This window comes from Tympanuchus pallidicinctus, unplaced genomic scaffold (genome assembly GCF_026119805.1).
Source record: "Tympanuchus pallidicinctus isolate F22 unplaced genomic scaffold, pur_lepc_1.0 scaffold46, whole genome shotgun sequence".
Lineage (NCBI taxonomy): Eukaryota > Metazoa > Chordata > Aves > Galliformes > Phasianidae > Tympanuchus > Tympanuchus pallidicinctus.
Genome location: NW_026294765.1, coordinates 1 through 22,405, shown reverse-complemented (window position 1 = coordinate 22,405; position 22,405 = coordinate 1). Strand labels below are relative to the sequence as shown.

Here is a 22,405-nt window from a genome sequence, read left to right as displayed (position 1 = left end):
AGGGAGGAAGGAAGGAACGGGGAAGGGGGGGGGAGCGGCTCAGCGCCCCGCACCGCCCGGATCGCGGCGGGGGCGGAGACGGCCGTGGGCCCGCCCGGCCCGGGGAGGCGGCGGCGGGGCGGCAGGTGGTGCCGAGCAGCCGCAGGACGGAGCGGATCGCAGCCGCCATTAGACAATAGGCGGCGGCTCGGGGCAGAGCGGCGCGGGGCGGCCGCGGGGCCGGGCCCGGCGCGGACAAAGGCGGAGGAAAAGAAGGAGGAGGAGGAAGGGGGGGGAAAAAAGCAAAGCAAACAAACCGGGAACGGAGCGGTGCGGTGGAGCGGTGGACCGCTGAGTGCGGTGAGCCGGGCTGCAGCCTGACATGATGTTTCCACAAAGCCGACACTCGGTACGGCGGCACCGGGAGAAGGAAGGAGGGAAGGAAGGAAAGAAGGAAGGAAGGAAAGAGGGAGGGATGGGGGGAGCACCGGGAGCTGCCTCCTCCTCCTCCTCGTCCTCCTCCTCCTCCCCGCCCGCAGCCACCGGGGACGGCAGCGGGGGGTGCGGGTGACCTTGGGCGGCGGCGGTCCCGGTGGCGGCAGGCTCCGGTTGGGGGGTGGGCAGGGCTGTGGGCCCCCCGTTGGGTGTGCAGCGCTGTGTGTGTTGTTCAAGGGCTCCTCTCACCTGCCGCAGCAGCTCAAGTTCACCACCTCCGACTCGTGCGACCGCATCAAGGACGAGTTTCAGCTCCTGCAGGCCCAATATCACAGGTACGTGTCGGGTAACCGCCTCCAGAAATCACCCCGAGCATCCCGGGGGGGTCTGCTGTGCACCCACACTTGGGATCGTCCGCTTTGGCATCGCTTCCCTGCACGGAGCGGGACGCGGCGTGGCCCCTCGGCGGCCAAAAGATGGGCTCCGTGCAGCAGAATGCTCTGCCCTCCCCTCCCAGCCTGGATTTCCCCCCCCGTGCGCAACCTTCCCAGCCCGCTATCGCCTCCGTGTCCCACCTGGAAGACCGCCGTGAGCATCCCGGGGGGAGGCCCGGTGTTCACCCATTGCTGCCTGCCTTTGGCAGGGGACCAGGAGGGGACCTGGCCGTGCAGTCTGGCCCAGCGTTGGCCAAAAGCTGCAATCCAGGCAGGGCAACGCTCTGCGCAGCCCCGAAAGATGGGATTCTGGAAGGAGAGAACGCTCTTCCTTCCACCCCCACCCCCAGCCAGGTCTTCCCCCCATGCACGGCTCAGCCAGCGCTGTGCACGGCTTTGCCAGCCCTCCCGTGTGCAGCTCTTCCAGCCCTCCCGCCTCTCGCTGGGAGTTTTCCTCCCCTCTCCCTGCTGGCTGCCATTCTTGGATCACGAATGCTGCAGGGAGCACTTAAAGCCAAATGCTTCCGCTTTTCCGCCTGCGGAATGGCTTCTGCTGACCCAAAAGCTGGCTGCTGATGGGCTCTCTTGCTGTTTGCTTTTGAGCTGCACGCATGCACCAAACCATTGCTCTGTGCCCCGTTGCTCCCACCCCCCCGGGCTCAGCATCGTGCAGCATTGTGCCCTGACCCCCCTCTGTGCTGCAGGACCCGATCTGCTCACGGAGCAGCAGGTTTGGTGGAGATGAAGCTGTTTCTCGTTTGAAACATAAAACCACAGCACATGCTGGTTGCAGCTGCCGGGCTGGGGAGCAGCGTAAAGCACAGCGAGCAGCACGTTTGCTCTTAAGGGTGCAAAGAACCCAAAGGAAAGGGGAAGAGCCGTCATTCTGGAGGCTTGCACTGGGCTTCCCCAAAAAAGGTTCTGGCCGGTCGCTGAGCTGCACGGGGTCACGCAGCAGGCAGGGATGGACCCCGCAGGATGCGACCCGCTGCCCTCCTGGTTCTCTCACCTCTTTCTGCCTTTCCAGCTTGAAGTTGGAATGCGACAAACTCGCCAGCGAGAAATCGGAGATGCAGCGTCACTACGTCATGGTGAGGAGCTGCTGGGGCAGAGCGTGGGTGGCACGGGTGGGGAGCAGGTGCTGCTGCTGGGCTCATGCACACGGAGCTGCTCGCGCCCTGGGCCCTGTGTGCTGGGTGGCTGGGGTGCATTTGGGGTGGAGGGGTTGTGGAGTTGGGGCCCCGCTGGGATCCTGAGGAGGAATCTGCCAGGAAAGAGCTGTTTTCATGGGATGTTGTAGTGTCCACAAAGAGGGGCTGGTGCTGCTGCTGCCCGGCAGGAAGCGGGGAGATGTGGAAATCGATGGTAAAATAGAAACCCAGGCATGGTGGAGCCTTCCTGTCCTCCTGAGCCATCTGTGGGTCCCATCCCCGAGCCCAGCACGCCTGGCACAGAGCTGCTCAGTGCATGGAGGAGCCCCCTGCTTAATTCTGCCTTTTTCTCACCGATAAATGCCTGCTCCGTGCAGCATGGACGCTCGCACAGCCAAACCTGGAGGCCTGGTGGTCATTTTTTAACCTTTCCTACCACCAGAATTGGTGATCTGGGCACTGCAGGGTCCTGCCCAGCATGCAGGGAGCTCCTGTGTGTGTGCAGAGCTGCTCTGCTTCTTGAGCAAGCCCTGGTGAGCAGCGTGGTGCTCCTGCTTCCCACTCGGGCTGCAGGACGCGGGGAAGCAGTGATGTGGGAGCAGGCAGAGCAACGCAGTTGAGACCAAAGCAGCAGCAATCTGCTCGTCTCAGAAGGAAGCGAGCGCAGACGTGGATCTTCTTTCCCCCTTTGGAAGAACTGAGAGGAGGAAAGATAAGGAGATTTCTGAAGTGCTCGAATCAGCCTTAAGAGCAGCTCTTGGACGGGTCAGGAATCGACTTCTCCTGCCAACAGCTCGCACTGGAGCTGCCTGCTGCTGGTGTGTGTGAGGGGGGTGGGTTTTGCGTGTGCGTTTCGTGCAGCTCCTTCCCAAACAGCTGGAGCTGTGTGCAGCTGGGGCCCAGTGCTGAGCCCTTCCATTTGCTGCTGGAGCAGCCGTGCGGGCGTTAGGAGATGGGCCAGGCCCAGCAAACAGCCGGGCTGTGCCTCTTCCCGGCGGGGATCTGCGGAGCACTGAGCTCTCAGCGCCGTGCCGGGGCTCTGCGAAGGTTCTGAGTGGCTCTGGGTTGTTTGAGGTCCCACCTGGGCTGGAGCAGGCTGCAGGCAGGAGGAAGGCACGGATGGAGGGGGGTTTCTTTGCCTGCCGGAGTCCTGATTCTGTCTGTTTGTTCTCTTCTTCCCTGCTCTGCAGTATTACGAGATGTCCTACGGGCTGAATATTGAAATGCACAAACAGGTACGGGGAGGGGGAGGGCGGGCTGCATGCTGTGCCCTCTGTCCCTTCGGTGGTGTTTCAGGATGTCAAACATCAGCGCTGCTTTGGGGATCGCCAGCTCTGGTGTGGGGGAGGACCTTCACATTTTTTCCACCCTTTGACCTTATAAAAACACGCTGGGGAGGAAAAAAAGTCCATCATCCTGGCAAAGAACTGCCTTCACAAACCCTTCTGGAAGGTGGGATCCACCTGGGGGTGCTTTGGCTCTGGCTGCACACCTGCCTGGGCTGGTGAAGGGGGTGATCCTGTCCCCCAGCCCACAGATGCAGGCAGTGGTAGAAGCTCTGCTGCAGCCTGGCTGAGTTTGTTGGTTCCCCTCGCTGGTGGTTCAGCTGTTCAGTATCTCAGTGGCTAATTACCTGTGCTGTTAACAATGTGAGCTCCTTTAGCTCTTGGTCGCAGTCATCTGCGTGCGTCCCAGCTTGGCTCAAAGCCTCTTAGAACCATTCTGCTCCCTGCAAATGCACTCAGAGCCTCCGATCCCATCACCTTGGGAGGGAAATCTTTTGGCCAAGCTGCAGGATTTGGGCCACGGCTCCTCACTGCCATCTCCCAGCCCATGGCAGCGCTTGCCAAAACCCCCTGGCTCTCTCTTTCCACTATTGCTTCGGGCTGTTAGAGGTAAGCTGCAGAACTCTGGCTGCTCTGCTCTTCCCCAGCCAAAAAGCCTTAATGCACCCCAAATTTGCTGCCTGCTTCTGATGCAGGAGCTGCCCCCAGCCCTGTGCTCTGCGTCAGCCCGTGGGGGGGGGGAGGGGGCTGAGGATCCCAGCAAAGTGAGGGGCACAGCCACAGCCCACCTGTATCTGCACGGGGGATGTAATTCTGCACATCCCCAGCCAGGTCTGTAATAAATTTTCTCTCTGGTTGCTCCCAACTTCATTAAATGAACACTGGAGACCCTGAGAGGGAAGAGAATATTGAGAACTCGCTCCTTGCTGTCAGCAGCTCTGATTTATTTCAGCATCTGGGGGCTGAGGTGTCCCCCCACTCACACTGGGCTCCCGTGTTCTTGCTGCAGGCCGTGCTCAGGGCGGGTGCTGTGGGATCCCCTCACGCCATTCCTCTCTGTTGTTTGTTTTTTTCCTTCCCCTCTCCAGGCTGAAATCGTCAAGAGGCTCAATGGGATCTGTGCACAGGTTCTGCCCTACCTTTCCCAGGAGGTAACTGCCTCAGCACCCAGCTCGGAGGCTCTGGCACGAAGGAGCCCTGGGGTGCTGGTGCCCTGCTTCCTCTCCACCCATGCCTGCTCCATGCAGGACGAGCCCTTCAGGATAGGTTGAAGCCCACATCCCAGCCCCCAGGCCGTGCTGGGACTGGTGGGTCTGTCTGTCTGTCTGTCTGTCCCCTCTGTGGGGCAGCTGCAGACAAACTGGGCTCTGTTCTCACCCTGCTCCCGTGACTCCCAGCTGCTTCTGACTGAGTGCAGGCAGTGGTGGATGGCTGAACATTAAAAAATACCTCCATGTGGCTCCTGGAGACCAGGTTCCTCTGCCTCATTAATTAATGTGGCTGATGGGCTCCTCCCACTCCCCTGAGAAATTAATTGGGAGGGCTCAGGGGAAGGGGGAGCTGCTGAAGCATCCTCAGCGTGATGTCTGTCCTTGTGCTGCCCCTCAGGCTGAGCCCTGGGGTGGCTGTTCAGGGGCTGTGGGGTGGGGGGCTGCATTTTGGGGCCTGGATAAGCTTTGGGGGGGGGGGGGGAGGCCATGCTGCTGCTGCTGCCCACCTGCTCTGGGGGAAGGCAAAGTGGCTTGCTGAGCAGATCAGCAGTGGCTGATAACTAAGCCCCAGCTAAACCCTTTGCTTCTTAATGCGACACGTTCCCCCTCCCCGGCCCTGTCCTTCTGCCAAGACAGAAAGAAAACACTGCTGGCAGCAACGAGGTGCTCAGGCCTGGTGCTGGGAGACCTCGTGCTCTCACGGGAGCGAATGCAGCCATCCTTTATTTGTTTTAAGAGCTCAGCACAGCTCTTTTTCCTGCCTCTGTCTGGAGGTGTGCAAGGCTCATCCGCAGCAGCACCTTCCAGGTTGGAGCCTGAGGCACATCCCAGGGGCTGGGGAGCTGCCCAAGAGCTTCTGATTTCCGAGGCTTGATTTGTTTTTGCTTTTTGGGGGGTCTGATGCCGTGTCAGGGCTGGGCAGGGTGGAAGGGGCAGCCCGCCTTGAGGTGAGCACAGTGACTGGGACTGTGTGGCCACAAGGATGGAGCAGGAGGGTGGATGTGGGCGCTACGTCCCTGTGCTCCTTCCTTAAGCCTTTAATGACGCCAAATTCCTCTTTTTCCCCACCCCAGCACCAGCAGCAAGTCCTGGGAGCCATTGAACGAGCCAAGCAGGTGACGGCACCGGAGCTGAACTCCATCATCCGTGTACGTGGTGCATGTTTAAGTTTGGGTGTGGGGGACGGGGTCAGTGCCTGTGTTGGCAGAGCTGAAGGTGAGCCCAGGGGGCTGGGATGGGCTGTGGGTGCTGGGATGGCCCTGCTGGTTCTGTCCAGGCTCGCCGGAGCATTGCTTGGCTGTGCGAGGGAGCGCAGGCTCTGCTCTGCCCCGCAGAGCGTAAGAGGAGAGAAGCTTTGGTTTGGGGCAGGAGCTGCAGCAGCTCTTTGCTGTGAAAACACCATCTGTTCCTAGTCAAGGCTGAGAGGGGTTTAACCGCATCCTCGGAGCGTGCCAGCAGCCGAGGCCAGGCATCCTGTGGGCTGGGGGGCTGCGTTCCACAGGGGACGCGCTGGGGGGCCGCCAGGGCTGGGTGCTCTGTGGGTGCTCCCGAGGGGGCAGCCGGGCTTTGGGGCTGGGGGAGGGGGCTCAGGTGCCTTTGCAATGACAGCTGCCCCCTCCCACCCCCACCCGCCCCTCGTTCCCTACAGCAGCAGCTCCAAGCCCACCAGCTCTCGCAGCTCCAAGCCCTGGCGCTGCCTCTGACTCCGCTGCCCGTGGGGCTGCAGCCCCCATCCCTCCCCGCCGTCAGCGCCGGCTCCGGCCTCCTCTCGCTCTCGGCCTTGGGCTCCCAGGCTCACCTGGCCAAGGAGGACAAGAACGGCCACGACGGGGACGCCCACCAAGACGACGATGGGGAGAAATCAGATTAGAGTGAAGGGGTCGGGGCTGCTGGGTGTGGGGGGACGTCGGTGCCAGACGCAGCAGCCGCAGGGCAGCAGCGCCCCAGGGCAGCGCCGTGGCAGCCGCTCTGTGCCCCCCGGCCCGGCTTCGTCCCGCTCCGTTCTGGGGGCGCTGCACCCACTGCTCCCCTCGGTATTTAACGACGACCCTCGGTCCTACAGGTTTCTGCACAACTCCCTGCCCCAACGACCCCCCCCATCCCCTCCCCCAAATCTCCCCCCCCCCCCCCCCCCCAACCCCTCTCGCCTCTCCGGCTCCTCGCTGTTCTGCATGTCTCTGTTTTTAACCAGTCCCGCAGCAACCGCCGCAGTTCCACGTGTCCAGCCGGGTTTTCTCGGGCTGGGGGGGGTCCTGCTGCCCGCCCCCCTTGGCGGAACACTGCTGGGGAGGCTGGGAGCTTGGGGGTGGCTGGGGGGCATTCGGGTGCCTGGGAGCCCCCCGGTCCCCTCCCCACGCCCCCCTGTAGAGGATACAGCAGCTTTCTCTGTTCTTATCTCCGTGCGCTAGCGTGTCTACAAAAAAAAAAAGAAATAATAATAATAATACAAAAAATGGAACGACGACGACGACGAAAGAAGAATAAAACTAAATAATAATCTGGTGTTTGTATATAGTCCTTTAGACAGATCTCGTTTTGCTTTTTGTGTTTAATCACTTGACCTATAATAAGAGGAACTGAAAATGCTGTATCAAGGACGTACAAGCTGTGCCTTTCAAATAAAGAAATAAGAAGGTTGGTTAAGATGGTGACGTGCTGCCTGTTTTCTTGCTTAGAAATGCTGTCGGGGGGGGGCCCTCAGGAGGGCATGGCCCCCCATTGCCTCGGGGCTGTGATGGCTATAATAGAATTGGCTCTTAATAATTAGAGCCGTCCTCTGGTTAGCGAGCCTGTCCTGATAACATCTTCCTCTGGTATCTCCCAGGCCAGCTGGAGTGGGAGAATTTCCTTCCCCTGGGGAAGGGGGCTGTGAGGCGTGCAGCAGAGATTGGGCTGAGCAGCCAAAATTTGGGGGGGGGTGGAGGGGGGAGCTGGTGTATGGGATCTGGATGGGAGCCTGAGGCTCAGTGGGGTTGTGGGCCTGTGGGTTATGGGGTGCTGGGGGGCTGCAGGGCCATGGGGTGGTTATGTGGTCTTGGGGTGGGTTAGAAGGCTCTGCTGGGTTACAGGGCCTGCAGTCCCATATGGGGCGTGGAGCTGTGGGTTTTGATGGGGTTACAGGGTCTGCAGCCTAGGGGGGTTGTGGGGCGCTGGGGGGTTGGGGGGCCTTGGGGTTTACAGTGCCTTGGGCCTTGAGTGGGTTATGGGACCTTGGGGTGAGTTGTAGGGCCTGCTGACTGTGATGGGCTGTGAGGCCCTGGGCCTTGGCTGGGTTATGGGGCCTTGGGTGGGTTACAGGACCTGCAGTCATTGATGGGTTATGGGGCCATGGACCTCAGTGGGGTTACAGGGCTCTGGGTGAGTTATGGGGTCCTGGGCCTTGGGTAGATTACAAGGTCTGCTGTCTTTGATGGATTATGGGGCTGTGGGCAGGTTACAGGGCATCAGGTGGGTTGTGGGGCTTGGTGGGGTTACAGAGCCTTGGGTAGGCTATGGGACCCAGGACCTCGGCTGGATTGCAGGGATCTGGTCTTCATTTGGGTTGCAGGTCCTGGTAGATTATGGGGCCATCAGCCCTTGGTGGGTTATGGGGCTGTGGGCCTGGGGTGGGTTACAGGGCATCAGGTGGGTTATAGGGCTTGGGGGGGGGGTCACAGCTCCTGGGCATCAGGTGGGGTCACAGAGCCTTGGTTGGGTTATGGGGCCCTGGTGAACGACAGGTCCTGCAGCCTTTGGTGGGTGATGGGGCTGCGGGCAGCATCAGGTGGCTTATGGGGCCGTGGGCCTTTAGGGGTCACAGAGCCCAGAGCGCCGTGAGCCCACAGATGACGAGGCAGCGCTCGCTGTACCCGAGCCCAAGGACGGGGCTGAAGCCCGGCGTTCCCCCAGCGCTGCGCAGGCTGGGCTGAGCTGAGCAGCAGCTCCGGACAGAGCAGCACGGGTGGCTGCAGCCTGACCGCAGGTCCCACGGCCGCTCCCAGGGCACGGCCAGAGCTGGGCAGGGGGCTTCCCGTGTGAAAGGGCGGCGTGGCTCCGGGCCGGGGGGCTGCCGCCGAACGGTGGTTGCTAAAAGTCCCTAAAAGTCCCTAAAAGTCCCTAAAAGTCCCTAAAAGTCCCTAAAAGTCCCTGTGCTCCGTAAGCGCTGCTGAAAATCCCGCTGGGAGCGCTGCTGGCTGCGGGGAGGGCCGAAGCTTTTCAAGCGCTTTCACCTCGAGGTCAGCGGTTCAGACTCAGCCTGGGGGCAGGGAGCACCGTAAGTGGATGTTATTCCTGATGGATGTGCGAGGGGAGGAGGATTTAGGAGAAATTGGTCTGGGGCGTTTTCAGGCCGGAGACTTCAGAGGAACAGACGTCCCTGTTGTTAGAGCTAATTAGCAGCTCCGGTTCGGTGGGCAAAGGGTCGAACAAACCACGAGGCTGCTGGCTGAGCATCCCTGGCTGCCGGCGGGCTGCGAGCCGCTCCCGGCCGGGCTGCTGGCACTTCCTTGCTCCCCGCGGGAGGCTGACCTGCTTCAAAGCACACAGACAGAGCTCTCAGGCTCTCCAAATCCCCCGCACCTCCCAGCAGATGCTGGATCTTGTGCTCTGCTCCCGGAGCACGCTGGCTTTGCACTCAAGGCATTTCTCTGGGGCTCCCCCCCTCCCCAGACCAGGCAGCGTTGCGGTTCCCTGCGTTGGGTTTGTTTCTGATCTCCCCGTTCCGTGGGGAATCTTGCTAGAGTTGGGCTCAAATTGAAAAAAAAGAGGGTTAAGAAAAGGTTAGAAATCCCCTCGTAGCTGCAGACCGGAGGAAGCAGCCTTGCTGTGTCCAGACGGGCTGCTTTGCCTCGTAACTCCCAGCGCAGAGCTGCCAGCCCATCCTGCCCTGGCAGGAGAGGTTGGAGGCACGCGGGCGGCGAGCGACACGGGGTCCCCAAAGTGCTGCTGATCTGTGATGATTGAAGACCTTCTCCTGGCAGACAAACCGCTCCCGAGGATGTGGTACGAGAGTGGGAGAAGCCATGCGGGCAGAGAGGCCGCGAGCCAGCGCTGCTGGCACAGGGCTCCTTGGAACAGCTCCACAGAGCTGCGGCTTGTCTGGGGGGGGACGGGGAGCCCTTGTGCAGCCCACAGAGCCTCCAGCCCTGACCTGACATCGATTCCTGCCTGCAGCACTTGGTGGGACCCCGCTGCCTCCCTCCCCCCCCCCCCCCGTCCACCTGCCTGTCGCTGGAGAGGTGACAAAATGGCATCTTTCCTCCCCGGCGAGGTGAGTGGCTGCCAGTTCCTCGCTGGGTCAGGCAGGTTTCCTCACTTTATTTTTTGCCATCCCCCGCCGTTTCCTCCTCCCCTGCATCGCTGTGGGAACAGCGGGGATTGCCTCCATCGCTTCCCCCCTCCTGGCTCCCAACCTCTTCATTTTTCAGCACAGCTTTGCTTGAAACAATGGCACAAGCCTGCAAGCCAGGAATGCTTTGCAGCGCGGTGGAGCAGGGCCTCCTTCCCAATTCATCACTAATGCAGGAACGCCAAGCCCTTCCTGGCTGCAGCGAGCACGAGATAAAAGCTAAAAGAGGCATCAATAATTAAAAACCACTCAGAGCCGGTAAGTGCAAACAGGAGCCAACACACGGATCGAAGGCAGCGCCAGCGATGGGGGCTGTCAGCTGCTGGGCTGCTCACAGGGCTCCCACACCCCTCTGCGCCCCCCCAGCCCCCAGCCGCGCGGTGACAAGGTGTCCACGGGTCCAGCAAACACAACGGGTGTGAAGCCATGCAGGGAAAAACCAAATCTTCGCTTGGGTGATCCCAATTTTGCACCCCCACTGCGTGGCCACAAACCTCCTCAGGCTGCTCTGCCCATTTTCCCTGCTGTGGGGGGAACTCAACGCCCGCCCCCCCCCTGCGGCTCCCCCAGCCCTGTGTTACTTTTCTCACATCCTCTTCCCCGTGCCTGCGGCCCCACGTTCCCTGCCCTGATGTCCTCTGCCCCTTGTCCTCCTCTCCAAGCCCCCTTCCCTGTGCCTGCTGCCCTGTGCCCCTTCCCCACATGCCCTGCCCTATGTCTCCAGTCCCACGTTGCCTGCAGTGTCCTCTTCCCCTTCTTATGCCTGCTGCCCTCTGTCCTACATCCCCTTCCCCACGTCCCCTTCCCTATGTCTCCAGCCCCACTTTCCCATATTCCCTTCCCTATATCTGCTCCAGTCCCGTGTCCCCTGCCCCACGTCCCCCGCCAGTGTCCACTTCCCCACGTACCCTTCCCTGTGTCTTCTGTCTCCAGCTCCCAGCCCCACGTACCCCATGCCCCTTTCCCTATGTCTCCAGCCCCAGGTCCCCTGCCCCACATTCCCTTCCCAGCCTCCAGCCCTAAATCCCCAGCTCCATATCCCCTCTTCCAGCCCCACTTCCTTGCCCAATATCCCCTTCCTTCTGTCTCCAGCCCTATATCCCCACCCCATATCTCCAGCCCCATATCCCCTTCCCTGTCCCCAGTCTCACATTCCCTTCCCTATGGCTGCTGCCTTGTGTCACCAGAGCTCTGCCCCACATCCTCTCTATGTCTCCAGCCCCACATCCCCTGCCCTAGATCCCCTTCTCCATTTCTCTAGCCCCAAGTCTCCAAGCCTCATATCTCCTCTTCTAGGGCTCCAACCCCACTTCCTTGCCCCATATCCCCATCCCTATATCTCCAGCCCCATATCCCCTCTTTTATGGCTCCAGTCCCACTTCATTGCCTCATACCCTCTTCCCTACGTCTCCTGCCCTATATCCCAATCCCTGTATCTCCAGCCCCATATCCCCATCCCTATATCTCCACCTCTGCATTCCCTGCCCCATATTCCCTTCCCTATGGCTGCTGCCCTGTGTTTCCAGCCCCCTGCCCCCATCCCCTCCCCTACGGCCGCTGCCCCACATCCCCCGCCTGCCACATGTCTTTTAACCCCCCGTTACGATGTAGATGCCGATACCCGCCCTCCCCTCCCCCACCCGCAGCTCCCGGGTCTCTGCGGGCAGCGGGGCCGGGGGGGGGGGGGGTACCGACACTCCTCCACCGCCCCACGTTACTTTGAGTGGCAGCCGGCGGCCGCCGCAAGGCCTGCTGGGCCGATGGTCCGCCCTCCCGCTCCCCTCGCGCTGACCGCTCCCGGTGCGGCCGTTGCGGAGCCGCGTTGTCCCCGGGCTGAGCGGAGCCCCGGCCGCGGTGGCGCTGCGGGGGGGGCGGGCGGTGGGCGCCCCGGGCGGGGTCAGCGGGCGGCACGAGTAGGACGGGCGGCCTACATCTCCCATCGGCCCCCGCGGCGCCCCGCCCGCCGCGATTGGTCGCGACGTCACGAACCCATGTGGGAGCTGAGCGCGACGATTGGCTGGCGCTCTGGCGGCGGCAGCCAATAGCTTGCGCGGCCCCCGCCGCGGCGGGCCGTGAGTTTGCTTAAGGTGGAGCGGCACTCGGGACTCCCGCAGCCTCCGGTACCGGCGCGTTCCGGGGCCGGCGGGGTCGCGCCACCTTAAATCGTTCTCCGCCGCCCCGTGGCGCGCCCCCGCCGGGCTGTCCCCGTGGGGATTCCGCGGGCTGCCCCGGTCCGGTCACGTGATCCGCCCCACCGGAACGGAGCGGAGCCGCGGTGCCCCTACGGGGAGCGGGCGGTGCGGGGATGTTCCCGCAGGGGCGGCACCCGGTGAGTGCTGGGCTTTAGCGGGGCCGTCCCGGGAGCTCCGTGCGGCTGACGGCGCCGTGCTCTGTCCCCGCAGCCCGGGCAGCCCTTCAAGTTCTCGGTTTTGGAGATCTGCGAACGGATCAAGGAGGAGTTCCAGTTCCTGCAGGCGCAGTACCACAGGTGGGGGGGAAGCAGGGGCCGACAGGTGGACGGGGCTCCGGAGCGCGGGGCTGCGGCTCGGGGTTCCCTTGGCTGCCCCTCCGTGGGCTGAGCCGGGTGTGGGGCGAAGGGAACGGCGGTGACGCCGCTGTGGGTTTCGGGTCCCCCCCGCCCCCCACTGAGGACCGCCGCTCCGCTCCGCAGCCTGAAGCTGGAGTGCGAGAAGCTGCTGAGCGAGAAGACCGAGATGCAGCGGCATTATGTCATGGTGAGCCCCCCCCCCCCCCCCCGCCGTGCCGACCCCCCCTCCCCGGTTCCCCTTCACGACCCCAATCTCAGCCCCATCCTCACCGCTGGACCCTGCGCTGAAGGCTGGGAGTCAGGTGGGAGTTGATGCCGTGAGTTTGTCTCTTAATTTTATTTATTCCCTTCTATTTGGCCTCTTGGGAGCCCCCCCTCCTGCGCCCTGGGTGGGTGCTGGGAGCCCCCCAGGAGCTGTGGGGCTGACGGGCCTCCTCTGTGTCAAGGAGGGGGATGGGATGGGAGCATCATTCCTTCTCATTCTGCACCTCTGTGAGACTCGCTGCATCCCATCCAAAAAGCTTGCAGCCCCTTCCCCTGGGTGCCACAGCCCCCTCTGGGTGGGAGCTGCCCCACAGAATTGACCCATTGAGTTGGAACCCACGCTGCTCTGGGACCCACAGCAGTGGGCAGGGAATGGGGCAGCAGCTCCCGACGTGGCCGCGCTGTGATTTCTTTGCAGTATTATGAGATGTCCTACGGGCTGAACATCGAGATGCACAAACAGGTGAGCGGGGTGGGACATCACCTCCCTCCTCCCCACATCCCTCAGGGCTCCTGCATTGGGGTCTGGTAGCCGTGGGGCTGAGCAGGGACACCCCACCGCCCCCAAGTTCCCCCTGTGGCCCCAAGAAACAGTGAGAGCTGAAGCCTGGATTATCTTCCTTTTATATCTGCTTTCTCCTTAATTTTTTTCCTCTCCTCTTTCTTCCCTTTTCCCGAACACAGAGGAGTGTTTTCACCCTTCCCCACTTCCCCTTTTGTTCCAGCGTTAATTTGCTTTCCCTCTTCAGATTTATCAATCCAGTCATCGCGGGCTTTGTGCCAGGGAAATTAGTTTGGACCTATGCCTGACAAAGTGGCAAGTCAACTGCCATCCTCCTCCAGCTGGCTCAGCCCCTCTGCCTTTGCTCCTTTTGTTAGCAGGGGAACCTGGCAGAGCCCTCCGGCACGGCCCCATGTGCTCCCCTAACCCCCGTGGGATTGTCCCCAGGGGGTGACTGAGGGACGGGTGCTGAGGGTCGGCCCCTGGCTGTGTGTGTGATCATGGGGTATCTGGAGCTGATGGGGGGTTGGGGTGGAGGTGGGAGGTTTCTGGGTTTCTGGGGGTTTCTGCCTTTCCGTGGGGAGGAAACACCGGGTGCTGTGTTGGGGGGTAGAGGATGGTGGACAGGGATGGGGGGCTGAGACGCAGGGCTGATCCCCACCTCCTCTTCCAGGCAGAGATTGTCAAGAGGCTGAGTGCCATCTGTGCCCAGATTGTGCCTTTCCTGACGCAGGAGGTGAGCTGGGGATGTGCTGGGAAAGGGCAAAGTGGTGCCATGCTGAGCAGAGGGGGGAGTCGGGGGGAGAGAACAAGGCTGGAGGGGTGGGAGAGGTTTGGAGCGCTGCTGATCGCCCTGCTCTCAGCACCAGCAGCAGGTCCTGCAGGCAGTGGAGCGGGCCAAGCAGGTCACCATGGGAGAGCTCAACAGCATCGTGGGGGTGAGTCGCACCGTGTGCAGTGGGGAGGGCAGAGGGGGGTCTTCATTGCTTAGTGAGCCCAGCCCTGAGCTCCAGCAGGGGGGTTTGCTGCTGGCTGGTGTTCATGGAGCCCCCCCTGTCCGACTGCTCCTTCCACCTCGCATCTCATCCCGCTGCGTCTTGCCCTGCTGCCTCCTCCTCTCATTGACGACCGTTTGCTTTCTCTCCCGCTCCAGCAGCAGCAGCTGCAGCACCTCTCCCATCAGCCCCCCCAGCTGCCACTGACCCCCCACCCCTCTGGTGTGCACAGCCTGCCCGGGGGGGCCGCGGGGCTGCTGGCCCTGTCGGGGGCACTGATGGCACAGTCACAGCTGGCAGCCAAGGAGGAGAAAGCAGCGCAGGAGAGCAGAGGTGAGGGATGGAGAACAGCTGCATTAACCCTTCTGCTGCTGAGCCACGTCCCAGGCACGCTGGGGGCAGCCCTGCTGCCTGCTCTGCACGCTGCCAGCTCCTTAAACATCTGCAGCCCTGCCAGGCTGGCTCTGTTTTTGGCTGAGGGAGTGGCTGTCTTGCAGCGATGGCTCCCAAGAGCATGGGCTGTGTGCCTGGCTGTGTGCACACCTTGGTCCTCTGCACCCCTGTGCCCCCCTCCGAGGGTGGACCTGAGGCCCCCCCCCCCCCCTCCCCACCCTGCTTACTGCAAGGGTTCACCCCTGATGAGGATCTGTTGCCTAAAGTTGAGACTTGAAGGGAAAATCTTGATGGCCACGAGGCTGTGGTGGGAGGCGTAGGTGTGCAGGAGGGAATTTGGGGCAGAAGCGAGGTGGGAAACTGGCACAGCCTCCCTTCTGTCCCACTGTGCCCCCTCTCCCCCCCATGGGCATTGCACTGACAGCCCCTTTCTCTCCCCTGTCCTGCCCTGCTGACCTGCCTGCCCTGCCTGTGCTCCAGAGCGCAGCCCCAGCCGGGTAAGTGGTGCCTTGGGGGTGCGAGGACAGCAGGGGGCTGTGCTGGGTTGGGGTGCTGTGGGATGGATCGTCTGCTTTGCAGTGGGGCAGCTGCCCCCAGGGCCGGCCCTGTTGGAACAGAGCGGGTGGGTTTGGGCTGAAAGGTGGGAATGTGGGAGGAGATGGGGGGGGGTGGGGGGCACAGGGCCGGCTGCCTGCCCTCACCTCTTGTCATCTGCTCAGAGCGTGTCGGCGTCTCCAGAGAGCCCTCCTGACGAGGAGATGGGGCTGAAGCGGAGCCAGGAGGAGAAGGAGCCGCCTGGGCGTTACGTGAGCGTGGGGCTGCTGGGTGGGGGGCAGAATCCTGCAAGGAGACGAGCTGAAAAGCCCCACGGAGATGGGAGGGGGGGGGGGGGGCAGAGCTGCCCGTGGGGTCTGCCAGAAGGGACGTGCAGGGCAGAGAGCAGAGCCTGGTGCGGCCTCTTCCTTGGGCCCTGACCAAAGCATTTCCTCCCATCGCGCAGGACAGCGACGGGGACAAGAGTGACGACAACCTGGTGGTGGATGAGGTGAGCCTGCGGGGCGCCGTGCTCTGCTCCCAGCTGGTGCAGGGCTCCGGCTGCAGGGTTTGGGGTTCGTTGGGCTGCTGTGCTGGGGCCCAGTGCAGCGGGATGCTGGCACAGCTGGGGTTGGTTCTGAGCATGGCTGAAGGGCTGTGCCGGCTCATCCCTCTGCCCTCCAGCCCCACATCGGCTCCTCTCCCACAGCATCCCGTATGGGGAGGAGGGCGCAGCCCCTCTGCTCGCCTTCCCCCTCGCTCAACCGGACGCCTCACGCTGCTCCCTTGGTGCAGCTCAGGGGGTATTTTTGGGGGACGTCCCTTTTGTTTTTCCCATGGAGGCTCTGGGGATGGACAGAACACGCAGCGTTTTGTTCTTTTTTTTTCCTTTTCCTCCCCCTCCTGTCACTTCCCAAGAAAACACAGAAAGGAACCTCAGCCGGGAGTTCTGCGGAGAGCGGCACATTAAAAACTGCTCAGTGCTGTAATTGTGGTGATAAAAATCACAGCCCTAATTGAAGGCTTACAGGGGAGCGAGAGCTGACGGGTGGCCTTGCCTCCAAATCCTCCCCCTCCGGCACGGAGGGGCTGCAGTTCCTGCCCCACAAAGACCCCTTTTCTCCTCAGGACCCCCCCTCGGAGCCCGGCAGCCCTGGCAGCCGCCCCCCCCCAGCCCAGGATGTCCCCGAGAGCCCAGCCTCCAGCCGCAGCCCCACGCCGTGCCGACGGAAGGAGCCGGGGCTGGTAAGGGCTGTGGGGCAGGAGGGGGGGCTGCACCGCGGTGTTCCTGGAGGGTTCCCCAGAGCTGCGGTCAGAGGTCTGTGCTGGTGAGGAAGGGGATCCTGTGCCAGGCAGGGCTGGGCTCTGCAGGTTCGTTCGGTCTGACTGCCTGAAGGATTCCTCAGAGCTGCTCTGAGCAATTGATCCCTCCCCTCTCCCCTCTCCCCTCTCCCCTCTCCCCTCTCCCCTCTCCCCTCTCCCCTCTCCCCTCTCCCCTCTCCCCTCTCCCCTCTCCCCTCTCCCCTCTCCCCTCTCCCCTCTCCCCTCTCCCCTCTCCCCTCTCCCCTCTCCCCTCTCCCCTCTCCCCTCTCCCCTCTCCCCTCTCCTTCTCCCTTTTTTCCTTTTCCCTCCCATCCTCCTCACCAAGCACCGGCCCCCTTCTCAGATTGAAACATCAGCGTGGGGGGGAGGGCTGCCTCCATCACCCCCCTCCTCAGCCCCCCACTCCCCTCCCAGCCACCGTGGGACCCGCAGCCATTCGTCCTGGCTGCCCCTGGGGTCAGGAGCCGACTGTGGGCGCAGGGAGCACTGAGCTGCTGCTCCTGGGACAATCGGATTAGAGCAGACAAAGCGCCCTGAGCAATCTGCCAGCACAGCACGCAGCTTTGCTCTGTTATTAATTTTTTTTTTTCCCTCTTTCCTCCCCCCTCATCCCCCCCTTATTTTTTTTTATATTTTTTTTTTCGCTGGTGTCGACAAAATCCCCGGGGCAGAAAAAGAGGAAGAAAAAAGAGAAGCTGGGAGGAAAATAAAAAGAGGAATGAGCAACGCGTGGGGTGGGAGGGGGGGAGCGCTGGGCTGGGCCCCCCCCCCCCCGTGCAATGGGGAGCACATGGGGAGCAGCAGAGCCGTGCCCAGTGGACCCCCCTCACCTCGTGGCTTCCGTAGGGCTGGTTTTGATTCTGCTCCTCCTCTTTCTTGCAGCCAGACCCCCCCACGGCCGTGTCCTCCTCGTCCCCCCCACCCCGTGATGCCCTCACACCTGGTGTGGGGCCCAGCTCGGCCACCCTCCCCCTGCAGCCTGCAGCCAAGGACCCCCCTGGTGAGTGCCCAGGGATGCTGTGATGCAACGTGGGAACCTCCAAAATCGCTGTGTGGGTGAATGTTGGAGCGCTCAGGTGGGGCTCGGAGCCACAGAAGGGTTTGTGCCAATGTGGGCATGGCCAGGAGGGCAAGATGGGGCTGTGGTGTGGGTGCTGGTCCTCTGGTAGGGCTGAGGGTGTAATTAAGGGAAGATGTGGGCTGAGAGCTTGGGAAGAGCTTGGCTGTGGCTCAGTGAAAGGGACCAGAAGTGGTGTGGGAGGAGGAGAGGGAACAGTGGGGAGAAACAGAGCCCAGAGATGTGACACCTTCGTCTGGGCTGGAAACTAACAGAGGTTTAGCGAAGATGGATGTCAGCAACATCCCGCAGCCCTGGAGCAGAGCTGGGCCCTGCCTGCCACAGGGCACCGTGGGGTGAGGGACCAGGCTGTATGGGGCCAACATGTGGGGCCTGGGGGTCGCGCCGTTCCTCCAACATTTCTCTCCCTTCTCCCCACAGCTCTCCGCAGCCCCTCCGTCAGCATCTCCAGCCCCTTCACCTCCCTGGGCCTGCTGCCCCACGCCGCCCTCAACGGAGAGCTGCCATCCTCTGGTGTGTACGTGGGCCTCCAGCTCCCAGCACAGCTCAGCAGTGCCGGGTACGGGCGCTCAGCCCCGGTAAGCCACCCAGGGGCCGGGCAGGGTGCTGTGCGTTGGTGCCGGTGCTTTTGGAGCTCCCGCTGCTCACAGTGCTCTGTTCAGGTGGCTTTCGAGTCACACCCTCACCTGAGAGCCTCCACGCTGCCGTCATCCCTCCCCAGCACCCCTGTGGGGAAACCGTAAGTGGAGATGGAGGGACGGAGGGGACAAGAAGGGGGGGGGACGGGACGCCGCCATGGCAGCGCAGCAGTGGGGACGGCCCTCTGTGGGGCGACGCCGGCCGTCCCCTCCCTGCTGCGCCGTCCCCATCGCCGCTCCTCTCCGCACGGCGCCGGGTGGCCCCGCCGTGGCACCGCGCGGCTCCGTCACCGCTCCGTCCCCTTTCCCAGCGCCTACTCCTTCCACGTCAGCGCCGACGGGCAGATGCAGCCGGTGCCGTTCCCCCCCGACGCCCTCCTGGGCTCCGGCATCCCCCGGCACGCGCGGCAGCTGCACAGCCTGGCCCACGGCGAGGTGGTCTGCGCCGTCACCATCAGCAACTCCACGCGCCACGTCTACACCGGGGGCAAAGGCTGCGTCAAGGTGTGGGACGTGGGGCAGCCGGGCGCCAAGACGGCCGTGGCCCAGCTGGACTGCTTGGTACGCGGGGCGGGGAGGGGCTGCGTGCCGGGGGGCCGCGGGGGGCCGGGGACGAACGGGCGGAGGAGAGCGCGGGGGTCCCGAAGGGGCGGCGCGGGGATGGGGTCGGGGACGTCCCCGCCGCCCCACGCCGCCCCGTCCAAACGCGGGGCTCCCCGCTCGGGGGCCGTGCGCCGCCCCGTCCCGCTCTGCTGTCGTGGAGGGGCTGAGGGCTGCCGGGGAAGGGGCTGACGGGCGCTCCCCCCTCTGCTCCCCCCTCTGCTCCCCCCTCTGCTCCCCTCTGCTCCCCTCCCCGCGCCGCAGAACCGCGACAACTACATCCGCTCCTGCAAGCTGCTCCCCGACGGCCGCAGCCTGATCGTGGGGGGGGAGGCCAGCACCCTGTCCATCTGGGACCTGGCGGCCCCCACGCCCCGCATCAAGGCCGAGCTCACCTCCTCCGCCCCTGCCTGCTACGCCCTGGCCATCAGCCCCGACGCCAAAGTCTGCTTCTCCTGCTGCAGCGACGGCAACATCGTGGTGTGGGACCTGCAGAACCAGACCATGGTGAGGTGAGCAGCGGGGGGAACAGCGGCGTGGGGTGGGGGAGGTGCTGGAGGCGCTCCTTGGGAACGGGCAGCCCTGATGGCCGCGCGCTCTCTCTGCGTCCTCCCCCAACCTCCTCTCCCAGGCAGTTCCAAGGCCACACGGACGGAGCCAGCTGCATCGACATCTCCAACTACGGCACCAAGCTGTGGACGGGGGGGTTGGACAACACGGTGCGCTGCTGGGACCTGCGGGAGGGCCGGCAGCTGCAGCAGCACGACTTCAGCTCGCAGGTAGGCGCCGGGCGCCCCTGATGGGTGCGAGCCCCCCCCCGCTATCCGAGCCCTGCCCTCCCCCTGCCTGCCCCCAGATCTTCTCCCTGGGGCACTGCCCGACGGGCGAGTGGCTGGCGGTGGGCATGGAGAGCAGCAACGTGGAGATCCTGCACGTCACCAAGCCCGACAAATACCAGCTGCACCTCCACGAGAGCTGCGTCCTCTCCCTCAAGTTCGCCGCCTGCGGTACGGGCGCCGCCTGCTTCCTCTTTGGGGGTCCCTGCAGCCCCCTCCCCTCCGTGCCCGAGGGTCCCACAGCGCTGCTTTGTCTCCTGCCCAGGGAAGTGGTTTGTGAGCACGGGGAAGGACAACCTGCTCAACGCCTGGCGCACGCCCTACGGAGCCAGCATCTTCCAGGTGAGGGGCTGGGGAAGCTCAGAGCGGGGGCTGCTTCCCCCCCCACCACCCTCACCCCCATCCCCTCTCCTTCCAGTCCAAAGAATCGTCTTCGGTGCTGAGCTGTGACATCTCCATCAATGACAAATTCATTGTGACTGGCTCTGGTGACAAGAAGGCCACGGTGTATGAGGTGGTGTACTGAGCTCCCCGCTGTCTCTGATGCTCAGATACTCGGAGGCTGAGCCCCCAGGCCCCCAGTGCCGCTGCAGCCCCACTGCACTCTGAGTTGCTCACTCCTGGTTCTCTTCCTGCAAGCTGGGGAGCAGCAGGTGACACCTTGTGCCCCCCCCCCCCCTTTCCTGATGCTTGATGGAGGGGGGCTGGTTGGGGTGAGGGATGCAGGATCCCCTCCAAGCAGGGGGATGGAGGGCAGGGGGTGGTCAGATGTCAGTCTGTCAGTCTGGTAAGGAAAGGGGACACAGCCACGAGGGGCAGGAAGCTCAGAGCCTCGTGTTTTCCCTGCCCTCCCCCCATTTACTGCTACTGATTCAATGGCACCAATTTTCTGCTGCAGCCCCAGCTGTGAATTATCAGTAAAGAGATGTATTTAATGGCGTTTTCAAATCCTTACTAATAAAAAAAAAAACAAAAATGAAAGAGTGGTTGCTGGGGTGGTGGGGGGGGGTTGAGTTCCTCTAGGGCACCATGGGGTGATGGGGAGGACCTTGATTTACACGGGGACTCGGCCCCTGGGGGTGCTGAAATGCCATGAGGGGCTGAAATGCCCTCTGTCCCCCCCCGGCTCCGTGCAGAGCAGCCCCCAGCCCCATCAGCCCCTGCCCTGCGATGCACCGCGCTGCTGTTTGCTTTTTATTATTAAATTATGCCCTGGTTGGGTGCAGGGGGAGATGAGGAGAGCTCTCATCCTGCCCAGCATTTAACAAAAAAAAACACAAAAAAATGACATTACAAAAGAAAGCCCCCTTCGCTCCCCCAACCCCCGTTTAGAAACAAACCAACCAATAACGAACCAAAGGAGGAGGAAACCTCTGGGAAGGGCCCTGCGAGCAGCAGCTGCCTCCCAGCACTGCAGGGTCCCCATCGCCAATGGCTCCAGGCCTGGGCTGCCACCCCTCTGCGTCAGAGTCCGTCTGTCCGTCCCCATGGCTGTGAGTCCGTCTGCTCTCAGGGAACAGACCCAGGCCGTCACCTCCGTGTCTCTCAGTAAATGACTTCGTAGACCGTCGCCTTCTTGTCTCCGGAGCCGGTGACGATGAACTGATCGTCGGTGGAGACGTCGCAGCTGAGGACGGAGGAAGTTTCCTTGGACTGCAGAGAGGGGAGGGCAGGGCTGGGTGCCGGCACCAGGGTGCAGGGCTGGGTGCTGAAGGAACGCCGATGGCGCCGAGCGGCGCTGGGGGCAGCTGGGCTCACCTGGAAGATGCTGGCTCCGTAGGGCGTGCGCCAGGCGTTGAGCAGGTTGTCCTTCCCCGTGCTCACAAACCACTTCCCTGGGCAGGAGACAAAGCAGCGCTGTGGGACCCTCGGGCACGGAGGGGAGGGGGCTGCAGGGACCCCCAAAGAGGAAGCAGGCGGCGCCCGTACCGCAGGCGGCGAACTTGAGGGAGAGGACGCAGCTCTCGTGGAGGTGCAGCTGGTATTTGTCGGGCTTGGTGACGTGCAGGATCTCCACGTTGCTGCTCTCCATGCCCACCGCCAGCCACTCGCCCGTCGGGCAGTGCCCCAGGGAGAAGATCTGGGGGCAGGCAGGGGGAGGGCAGGGCTCGGATAGCGGGGGGGGCTCGCACCCATCGGGGGCGCCCGGCGCCTACCTGCGAGCTGAAGTCGTGCTGCTGCAGCTGCCGCCCCTCCCGCAGGTCCCAGCAGCGCACCGTGTTGTCCAACCCCCCCCGTCCACAGCTTGGTGCCATCGTTGGAGATGTCGATGCAGCTGGCTCCGTCCGTGTGGCCTTGGAACTGCCTGGGAGAGGAGAGGGACAGACATGGGATGCGCAGGGCTGTCAGCGCTGTACAGCACAGAGGAGGACGTGGGGTTCCCCATCTGGAGCTGCGCCATGCAGCACCCACCGGACCAGGCTCTGGTTCTGCAGGTCCCACACCACGATGTTGCCGTCGCTGCAGCAGGAGAAGCAGACTTTGGCGTCGGGGCTGATGGCCAGGGCGTAGCAGGCAGGGGCGGAGGAGGTGAGCTCGGCCTTGATGCGGGGCGTGGGGGCCGCCAGGTCCCAGATGGACAGGGTGCTGGCCTCCCCCCCCACGATCAGGCTGCGGCCGTCGGGGAGCAGCTTGCAGGAGCGGATGTAGTTGTCGCGGTTCTGCGGCGCGGGGAGGGGAGCAGAGGGGGGAGCAGAGGGGAGCAGAGGGGGGAGCAGAGGGGGGGAGCAGAGGGGGGAGCGCCCGTCAGCCCCTTCCCCGGCAGCCCTCAGCCCCTCCACGACAGCCGAGCGGGACGGGGCGGCGCACGGCCCCCCGAGCGGGGAGCCCCGCGTTTGGACGGGGCGGCGTGGGGCGGCGGGGACGTCCCCAA

General features: G+C 63.3%; 3 protein-coding genes across 9 annotated transcripts; 2 read left to right on the top strand and 1 right to left on the bottom strand.

The window, feature by feature from the left end:
* The first annotated feature begins 136 nt into the window (after nt 1-136).
* TLE5 (TLE family member 5, transcriptional modulator) lies at nt 137-7,139 on the top strand. Of its 4 annotated transcripts, none has more exons than XM_052702628.1 (7): nt 137-388; nt 652-749; nt 1,876-1,939; nt 3,190-3,234; nt 4,374-4,436; nt 5,570-5,644; nt 6,148-7,139. In XM_052702628.1, exons 1-7 carry the CDS (start codon nt 362-364, stop codon nt 6,364-6,366), a joined length of 591 nt encoding a protein of 196 aa, XP_052558588.1. In that variant the 5' UTR covers nt 137-361; the 3' UTR covers nt 6,367-7,139. The 4 variants fall into 4 exon arrangements, with proteins under 4 accessions (XP_052558588.1, XP_052558590.1, XP_052558589.1 ...); XM_052702630.1 differs by having other exon boundaries at nt 138-388; nt 676-749; nt 6,145-7,139; XM_052702629.1 differs by having other exon boundaries at nt 140-388; nt 673-749; nt 6,145-7,139.
* A 4,741-nt stretch (nt 7,140-11,880) lies between these two features.
* Nucleotides 11,881-20,515, top strand: LOC128090356 (transducin-like enhancer protein 2). 4 transcript variants are annotated; one of them, XM_052702623.1, is made up of 20 exons: nt 11,881-12,151; nt 12,225-12,310; nt 12,494-12,557; nt 13,053-13,097; nt 13,810-13,872; nt 14,000-14,074; nt 14,293-14,464; nt 15,005-15,021; nt 15,244-15,330; nt 15,525-15,569; nt 16,187-16,303; nt 17,264-17,381; nt 17,880-18,037; nt 18,122-18,198; nt 18,409-18,658; nt 18,962-19,209; nt 19,329-19,476; nt 19,554-19,704; nt 19,799-19,875; nt 19,952-20,515. In XM_052702623.1, exons 1-20 carry the CDS (start codon nt 12,128-12,130, stop codon nt 20,057-20,059), a joined length of 2,130 nt encoding a protein of 709 aa, XP_052558583.1. In that variant the 5' UTR covers nt 11,881-12,127; the 3' UTR covers nt 20,060-20,515. The 4 variants fall into 4 exon arrangements, with proteins under 4 accessions (XP_052558583.1, XP_052558586.1, XP_052558584.1 ...); XM_052702624.1 differs by having other exon boundaries at nt 11,882-12,151; nt 14,290-14,464; nt 18,430-18,658; XM_052702622.1 differs by having other exon boundaries at nt 11,882-12,151; nt 14,290-14,464.
* A 23-nt stretch (nt 20,516-20,538) lies between these two features.
* Nucleotides 20,539-22,220, bottom strand: LOC128090359 (transducin-like enhancer protein 1; the record flags this gene model as incomplete). The annotated part of the gene is given in 6 exon segments (XM_052702631.1): nt 20,539-21,186; nt 21,292-21,368; nt 21,463-21,613; nt 21,690-21,767; nt 21,769-21,838; nt 21,946-22,220. Coding segments are annotated over 6 exon segments (759 nt in total), but the record flags the coding sequence as incomplete, so codon positions are not given.
* Nucleotides 22,221-22,405: the final 185 nt, after the last annotated feature.

Excerpts from the sequence above, each read along its gene's own strand:
- TLE5 (XM_052702627.1), top strand. The coding sequence starts at position 362 with ATGATGTTTCCACAAAGCCGACACTCG. Across the intron at positions 750-1,875 it reads CTGCAGGCCCAATATCACAG|CTTGAAGTTGGAATGCGACA; the intron begins GTACGTGTCGGG and ends CTGCCTTTCCAG. Across the intron at positions 3,235-4,373 it reads ATATTGAAATGCACAAACAG|GCTGAAATCGTCAAGAGGCT; the intron begins GTACGGGGAGGG and ends TCCCCTCTCCAG.
- LOC128090356 (XM_052702622.1), top strand. The coding sequence starts at position 12,128 with ATGTTCCCGCAGGGGCGGCACCCG. Across the intron at positions 15,570-16,186 it reads ACAACCTGGTGGTGGATGAG|GACCCCCCCTCGGAGCCCGG; the intron begins GTGAGCCTGCGG and ends TTTTCTCCTCAG. Across the intron at positions 18,199-18,408 it reads AGCACCCCTGTGGGGAAACC|CGCCTACTCCTTCCACGTCA; the intron begins GTAAGTGGAGAT and ends CCCCTTTCCCAG.